At 34.8% G+C, this 9,347-nt stretch overlaps 1 protein-coding gene across 1 annotated transcript; it reads right to left on the bottom strand.

Moving 5' to 3' along the window:
- Nucleotides 1-1,642: 1,642 nt before the first annotated feature.
- LOC140744993 (toll-like receptor 7) lies at nt 1,643-5,929 on the bottom strand. Its single transcript, XM_073076732.1, has one exon. It carries the CDS (start codon nt 5,722-5,724, stop codon nt 1,963-1,965), a length of 3,762 nt encoding a protein of 1,253 aa, XP_072932833.1. The 5' UTR covers nt 5,725-5,929; the 3' UTR covers nt 1,643-1,962.
- Nucleotides 5,930-9,347: the final 3,418 nt, after the last annotated feature.

Raw genomic sequence — 9,347 nt, 5'->3', positions numbered from 1 at the left:
AGTATTTTCGTTATATTTAAAAAAAACTCTTAGTTCTATCGTATGTAAGTGTATAGTGTAAATACTTTTTGGACATTACAACTTTTAAATGATATAGAAAGTGTTATGTGTAAATAAACTTTTAGACTTAGTACTAATATATGATTTTAGTGTATGTAAGTGTATAGTGTAAATACTTTTTTGAACATTACGATTTTTAAATTAATAGAAAGTGTTAAGTATAAACAAACTTTAGACTTTTAGTGTAAATAAGTATTTTTCGGACAATTAAACTCTTAAGTTAGTATCGTTATAGCTTTTAAGTGCTTAGTATATAAAAACTCTTGTGACTTTTTAAAATGTCTTCCCATAAAAGAAAAAGAAGCCCCTTGTGGGATCACTTTTTGGAACCAGAGCCCTGATTGATCTGATTCTCTGAAATGCTGATAAAATGTCGCTTATATCTTTACAGAGCTACTGAGCTAAAGTGAGCTATTGAGCTAAAAGAGTGATATATATCACTGAGTTCAAAAGATATATATCACTCTTTTCACTTTAGTGATACATTTTGCGCAACTCTAGTACCAACTGACTTGCCGGTTTTTAAAAAGAGGTACAAAGTAAATTAACTCCGATAATTCTCCAACTAACATTACACCCGTATTCTTATCGATACCCCTTACCTATATAAGAAATGAACATAATTTTACTGAGGTAGCTTAAAGATAAGAGATATAATACAACGATTAAATATAAGCAATTCTAAAAGATATCTTCTTAAGGTCTCCTTCGCATGTCACCCTAAGGCAATTTAAAAACAGCTTACAATTTTATCACGGCACCTAAATCAAACGATCCCCCAGGGATAACATAAAATTCAAAATGCCAGCTTATAAAGCAGCGCTTTCACGCTTTAAATCCTGCTAGAATCGTATTTACTAAGTATGCGTTTTTATACATTTCAGTAATAGATATGCATCTGTATCTGCTAATTTAAAACTGTTAAAGTTATATTAAATATGGCTTCAGACAAAAAATACTATTTAAAACTAAAATAGGAAACAAATAATAAATTGCATCCACACATTTTTGTATAGGTACTTTTAATACCTAACCTAAACATGAAACACAGTTTAAAAGTTAAAAAAAATCAATTGTATGTAAGTATATTATGTTTATGTTACAAAATATTTACTGAAAGCGATTAAATTCCATTGTTGAATGGGATCATCAAAAGTCGCACATAAAACATCCAGCTTATCTTGTTCACTACTGAAATAAATCGTGGATAAATAAAATGGCGGCATGACCCGGCGATACTCAGTGGAAAAGAAAAAAGTCCGATAGCAGAGGCATGAATTGTTCAATCAATAGCAAAATGGCCTTAAGATATATCTCGAAACGATTGTCGTTTGCCCCCGAACTTAGAAAATGATTCGAAGTTGTTTAAGTCTACAGTAAAAATACATTCTTACAAATTATTCAGTTTAAGGAGCAACCACGTTCTATTCGTTCCCTTCGTGTTTACACAAGACAGCTGCTCTATGTGGTCTCGGTCGTAAAAACAGAATTGGAAACGATATAAACCATGTAGATACCTACTTGTGCTCGTCAATATTCATATAATTTTGTCGCACGAGGAAAGGGCATAAACAAAAGAATATTAAATCTGTTATAAACATTTTAATTACGTACTATACAAACATCAGCCATACTGGAAATAAATCTACACAATAATTTACAGTCTTTCAAATTAATACTCATAAACTTTTCTCTCAAACAAAATACAATAAATACGAAGAAGCAATTCGTATCGAAATGCAAAAATTTGGTATCGTTATTGTACAAAAGTTATAGTATACCTATTAAAACTATGAGGTCTATTTACATTGGAATTACATTGTTCATTCATTTACAACAAAGCCAGGTTTGTGTGATTGCTTACATTACAAAATGAGATCGGTTTGTTTCACTACGGGCCCCCTACACCAGGTACGTTTGAACAGTGTGGTGCAAAACCACGGACTGCGGCTGATTATGCCGGCCTTGGAAATCGGTAGATGAGTAATCCGAATCTATTGTAGAATATATGTGTTCCGATAGCGGTCGATCACAGGGCGAACGCTCAGCTGAATTGGCAGACTTGCCGCAGAGCGTTTGACAGGTGCTGTTCAATACAGACGCATCCATTGTGTACGTATTCGAATGCCTCCCATAGTTCAGCCTCTTTAGCTTCTGACCGCGTCGTTTAGAAGACGGCATCGCATAACGTAACCTCTCCCAAAAACGTTTCTCTTTCCACGTTATCTCCAAACCCGTTTTGAAATACGACTTCAACTCCGCGTCTCGTGGAACGAGCCCTACCGTGACTATTATTAATTTATGTGGGTTCTTTCGTAATGCTTTCTGTAAAGCTTGTCGGAATTCTATCTGAGACCATTCGGTCAAGATAAAATTCTTAGTCATAACTACTATAATACGCCTCGAAGCTTCCGTTGCTTCGACCACCAAGTCAGGAAATTGGGCGTAGGTCGCTTCGAATTGTGGGACGTCCCTATAATGCAAACAGAGATGATACGACGGATAACCATTTTCGAGCTCCCGCGCGAATGATTCTATTACGAACTCCTCGTCTTTAGGACTATAACAAATATAAGCGTCATAAAGCTTATCAGCGTCGTTAAAGGCGCCCGCTAAAGGAGAGAGCTTAATGCCGCAATTCGAATACAGCCACATTCTGCAAGCATATCTAAATGTGAACACTAACGCTAATATTAATAAAATGAGCATGAACCCAGTGAGAACCGACGCTAATAACGGTATGTTGTTGGAGATAAAGAACGCACTTATCATGGAGGTATCACTTATTTCACTGCAAACCGTCACATTTAAATTCAATGGTTTTTTCGCCGGATTAACATTCTCATTGTAACACCACAAATTGTGAATATCTACAACTTTTTCAACATTCTGCGATATGTAAGTTAGGAATCCTTGTAAATATTTACAACTACAAGACCAATAGTTACTTCCTACGTATAATGTTTGTAACTTTTTATTATTGTCCAAATGCCAGAGGCCGTAATTTACGAGTCTGTTCCCATCCAAGCGTAAAACTTCCAAAGCGCCCAAAAAGGAAAAAGTTGCATTCGAAATGAATTCGATAGCATTGTTTTGAAGATACAATTCTTTTAAGTTGCTTAACTTTGAAAACTCGAGACCGCGCAGTTGTGTTACTTTGTTTGAGTCCAAATGCAATATTTTTAAATCATTGAGACCGTTAAATGTATGATTATGGATGTAAATAATGTTACTGGAATTTAAGTATACAACCAAAGCTTTACGCATGGAATCAAAAATAGTTTGATTGATTTCAGTATACACATTGCCATCCAGATAAATGTGTGTCGCGTTAATTGGAAAATCCTGTGGCAAAGCGTATAATTGATTAACAGAACAATCAACAACATTTGTAGTTTTCGTAGAATCATGATAACAAGAACAGTTTCGTGGACAGACAGTTTTGCAATTACAAAAATTAAAGTCGCAACAATTACACTCTATAGGACAATAGTTGTCATATTTACACAAAAAATCTTTTATATGTAATGAGCTGACTGGCAAATATTTAACCCCACGTACATATGATTCTTTACATATAACATTTTCCAAATCCATTACTCTAGGATAGTCCCTAGTGGTTACCGAATTTATAAGTAGAATCCATTTCATTGTACAGTCACAACGAAAAGGATTTCCACTAATATAAAACTCTGGCAGTGAGCGATCGTCGGCTACTCGCGAAATACGTAAACTACTCATGTCTAAGGTTTCGATCTCATTAGAATACATATCAACACGAGTCAAATTAGTTTTTTCTAAAAACGTGTCTGAATCTATGCTTGCAATAAAGTTGTTGTTTATAAAAAGCAACTCTACACTGTTAGGTATAGACATAGAAGATAATGAAACTATACGATTATGACTCGCGTCTAACGTCTTCACGTGTAACTCCTTTTGAATTTTATAGTAATTACCAAGAATCTCGATAAAGTTAGCGTGAATGTCCAGCCATTTTAAACTTCCCGGTATAAAAGCGTAATCAAACCATACTAAATGATTCTCGGATAGATTTAACCATAACAATTTTGTCAATGACACAAATACGCCATTTATGTCTGAAATGAAATTACCGTCCAATCGAACGGCTTCCAATTGCACGTTCTTTTGAAAGGTTTCTGTTTCTATAGACTGTACTTTATTTTTAGCCAAATTGAGTACCTGTAGGCTAGGTAAACCCCAAAATAAACCAGCTGTAAGATTTCCAATTTGATTGTCGATTAAACGCAACCCAGTCAACTGCGATAAATTCTGGAACGAACTGTTTGATATTTCCGTTAATAAATTTTCCCCCAAGTCTAACGACTTCAAAAATGGTAATTGCAAAATTGCTTCTGGTACTTTCGTTAACTTATTGACACTTAAATCTAGTTCTTTTAAGTCTGAACAATTTCTAAACGCACTTTCACCAACAAAGGATATCAAATTGTTGTTTAAATTAAGCTTATTTAGTATAAATAGGCCATTAAACACATGATCTTCGACTGTGCGAAGTTTATTTTGGCCTAAATTCAAAGTGTGCAAATTGAAAAGTGGTGAAAACGCGTTATCCTCAATGAAGCCTATAGAGTTATTGTTCAGGTTAAGTATCTGTAAAAAGAACAAGTCCTTAAACATGTTTCGTGCGACCCTTGCGAGTGCGTTGTGCGACAAGTCGAGCACGATTAATCTTATTAAACCACCAAACGTTTCATCTTCTATGTGGTCGCTTCTCAATTTATTCGCTGAAAGATCTAAAACGAGTAATTGTTCCAGCCTATTAAATATTTTCTTAGGCAATATTTCCAGTTCGTTATACCGCAAGTATATCTCGCGGATTTCCCTCGTGTTATAGAATAAGCCCTCTGGTAAATAACTTATAGAATTTTCCGATAGATTTACAAGTTTAAGTGATAGTAAGTCACTGAATACTTCGCCTGGCAACTCGCTTATTTTATTATTCTGCAGAAACAATTGCGTTAGCCTCCGCAAATGTAATATTTCAGAGTCAGCTGGCAGAGACAGGATATCGTTATGGCTCAAATCTATCGTCTGCAGCGTAGATCCACATTTATGTCCGAAGCCAAGTTCGTCAACAAACTTTATTTTGTTTCGAGTCAAGTTGAGAGATATTATGTTTTCCAATGCACAAAACAAGTCCGATGGTATTTTCCGTATATTGTTATAAGCTAAATCGAGAGTATGCAATTCTCTCAGCCCATTAAAGGCGCCAAGGGACAGCTCGAGTTCCTTATTGTGGCCCCATTCGTTATTCATGGAGCGCAACTTCAAAGTCTTCAAGCCTCGTAAACCCTCGAACACGTTGCCGGGTAGCCGGAGTATCTTGCAGTTATTTATAGCGATCTCCGCCAAACCTTGCATTCTTCCGAAGTGATGGTCCCTGAGCGTGCTCTCGAGGAGGTGCGGGCCGCAGCGGATCGAGAGCCGCTCCGCGCCATCCGAGTGCATCGAACCGACCACATCCCTGTCCGACGACAGCGTCCGTACGTTGCACTCCACCGCACCGTTTTCACCGGACGCACGGAAACAAGCATCTGCAACGTCAGGCGCTTCCGTAAGCGCCGCGCCCATCACTAAACAAAAGAATATCACGTTAATTATCATTTTAAACCGCACCGTGTCCATATCATTGTCACTCGTCAACTCGTTTCGATGAATGAAAGTGTAGTTCGTGCGTCGCGTGCGATCATATTAGAGTTCGGGGCGCGAGTAATATGCGGACACGATTCGATAACAATGATTATGAGCGTGGTAAATAGAGCAGTTCACGGAGCTAGCTCGGGCACGACGCGATCCCCCCGCGGCGGCGAGGCCGCGACTGCCGCGCTTACAATGAAATGCCATGAATGCGCGGCGGCTTGGAGGGAACACACCGCACCATCGCATTTCTATTGCCGCATACTAAGTAACCCCCGTAGTTTTCGACTTTTGTAGAAAACGGAAACCGTTACGTGACTTTGCTTCCAATAATGTTATTAGATGTTTTGGGATCGAACGCTTAGTGGAAACACAAACCCAGTCTAATAGCCCGGGATTCCTATTCAATTACGCATATTATAAATAAAAATACTTAACATTTGTGATCACAAGTTTTTTTTTATTTTAAAATGCCAAAGGAGCGCTGGTAGTCAACCAGATGTTAGGCGCCATAATTTCACAGACTTAGATATCCATCTCGATACCATAATTATAAATAAAAAATAAAGAATATACCTAACGATAATATTTGATTTTGCTAGTGCCGTCCTCGCTGATCTCTGCTTAACCTAAGGGTTGACTGGTAGAGAATGCTCATAGCATTAAGTCCGCCTTTGTACCATATTCTAGGTATAAGAAGATTAAATAAATAAATAAAACAGATAAACTTTGGAAATGAAATTTTAAAAATTAAGTGTCAATATTAATAGATATAAATAGTACCTATTTAATATTTTCCTAAGCAAATTCTACCTACCTAAATTTTACATTTTCTACTTACTACAATTTTTAAATTTTTGTCTTTGATAGGCAAAAAATACATACTAATAAACTTATTGATTTTATTAATAAAGGCCGCAACTGTTCGATAAGATTACATAATTTAAATACATAATGTGAAATGAAATACTCATATTTTTGCAAAGTTCATTAATAAAACAGCAATTACTAAAAACAATATTCTGCGTTGAAAACATTAAAAACTCAGCGACTTATTTCCAAAGATAATATAAAATAATTAGGTAACTTTAAGTGTTGGAAGTAAAATGTATGTAGATGGAATCTCTTATATCTAACGTAGGTATACTTATTGAAAATACACTATACTTATACAGTGTATTTTCAATAAGTGATGAAAATGCTTGAAAAATAACAAAGAGATTAATGACTTTCGTATCACTGTTTTTAGGTTTTTAGTGTTTTTACCCAATATTTTCATTATTTTAATACTTCCAATGTTCAATCATTTGCGTAAAGTATAATCTATAGTGATTAATAAATGATAGAGGTTCTATTTGGAATCAAAATTTACAATAACAGTAATATTTTGCTATTTTGAAAATCCACCCATGTAACACTACGGGACTTCACAAGAGTATTAGGTAGATACATTATAAAGGGATTTATGGCCAGGAAAATACTAGCTCATTACGAGAATTCTTTTTAAAAACAACAAATTAACGTTTCAAAAACATGTGTTACATCCAAAGTTCGCTTTGAGATCTTAAAAAAACTAGGTACGAGTATCTGTAACTAGAATAATATTAAGTATACCTACCTACAGTAATTCCCGATTACAAACCAATTAACATTAATTAGGTACAATTAACATTGATTACCTACCTACACAAAGTAAATATTATTCAGGTATGTACCTAAATTTATATGTTTTATATTTTTTAATCTTTATTCGTTTACATTTATAAATAGAAGCAGATGTTTATCAACAATATGACAAAGTAAACTTTTCTTATTCAATAAATTAGGAGAAAGTAAATTTGGGGCGCAAAAGCTGATGAGTCCTGGTAATATTTCATAACAAATATCCCATTCTATGAAGCTTATTATATAAAAAAATTAACTGTTTTATGAATTGTATGTAGGTTGTTGTATATCCATGGGCAGCAGTACCTTACCATCAGATGTATTGCATGCTAATTTGCTACGTCAATATTAAAAAAAAGATCTGAAATGGTCTAGTTGTAACGCCTTATGTTCATATCTTCGCATCAAACGAAAACAGATCAATATTACACCGTTATTTTAAAGTAAAAATCATTGGTGCTAATGCACCCTATCTCACGACTTAAGATGCTCTACCAAATTTTTATTACAACCCCTATTACATAATCTAATTATATTCAGAACAAGTCAATTTACTCTTATCTATCCTTTGTGTAACTCGTTGCATAACAAGTGCCTTTGTTCAGTGAGGTTCCATTTGATGTATGCAGATAAGTTTTGTCTTTGCGCGAGCGCGTGACAAGACGCAATAAAGTTAACTAACGAGGAATTAACTACTTGAAGCTAGTTGAGTCGAACAATTACATGCATTGTGTAATTGCTCTGTTCTCCGTGTGCTCTATTTAACGGCAAAGTCAAGGTGCCCTAAATGCAACAACAAACGGTGCGCAATTAGATACCTACATATCGTAGATCTTGATCAATTTATCTGTTTCCTTTCACTTGTGGACTTGTCTGTAGAAGAACAGCTAGATACTTTGCTCATAGCGTTCATACAACAGGTAGATAAAACATAAGCTTATATCTAACGCTGATATTTAGACGATGATTATAAACTACAAGATTTAGCGAAGTTTAAGAGTACCCACACCATCGTATTAACTCATTGTTTTACATTATTTGTATAAAATTCTTGAATTAACAAAAAGTAGTTCGTTAAATTTTCATTTATTTTCCTAAAGTTAAAATTTAAACTGCAATTTTTTAGAGCCTGAGAAAATTGTGAACTTTTTTACTTATCTTAGAGTTCCTGCAGGAAAAAATCTATATGTTTATTCCTAATCCACTTTATAAATATCTTTATTTATGCCGTATATTCTTTTGTCCGCATTTTCAGTACTTAGACTAAGCATTTTAGCAAAAGATAAACAGGATAACATCACCGGACCTGGGGTATTGACATAGGAGAGAAGAATGGTCGCTCTAACAGTGGTACGAATATATAGCAGTTCTATTTTTCATGGGTCTTCGCCAAAAACAGTATCCACTTATAAATTTAAAGAGATTGAAAACATGATCAAAGGCTAGTAATGGCGCTGTACAACTGCATACCTGTTTGTAAAATGTCTTCTATCTGATAGAACTTGGATTTCATAATATATTATATATATTTCAATTATTAATTAATATGTATTTCATATTAATAAATATCATTTCATAAATTAAAAGAAGCGACCAAATAAGTAAGTAGTGTATGGAGATGCAATGTTAGAGATAAAGAGATGTCTTTGTGTATCCTATGTGTGCATCGAAAGTCCATAAATTAGGGTGGCGTTAAGAGTAGCACCTAAGTGAATAAAAAAACCACCAATACGAAATTATTTTGGACTACATAAATACAGTTATGTAGTTGTAGTACAGGTACCAGTTCTATCTGTTCTAGTCACCTAGTGTTAAAATTTACATCTCGACGCACTTTACCTATAACTGCTAAGTTCATTTCATACTCTTATGCTACACTGGCGCCTTTTTAAAGGGTTTTCGAACTGTTATTTACATTTTACAGCTGGACACTTTCAACAGATCCC

The sequence above is a fragment of the Epargyreus clarus genome, unplaced genomic scaffold (assembly GCF_041222505.1).
Source record: "Epargyreus clarus isolate Ecla_fem2 unplaced genomic scaffold, WU_Ecla_fem_2.2 ptg000009l, whole genome shotgun sequence".
In the NCBI taxonomy this organism is placed as follows: Eukaryota; Metazoa; Arthropoda; class Insecta; order Lepidoptera; family Hesperiidae; genus Epargyreus; species Epargyreus clarus.
This window is presented reverse-complemented; position numbering and strand designations above follow the sequence as displayed.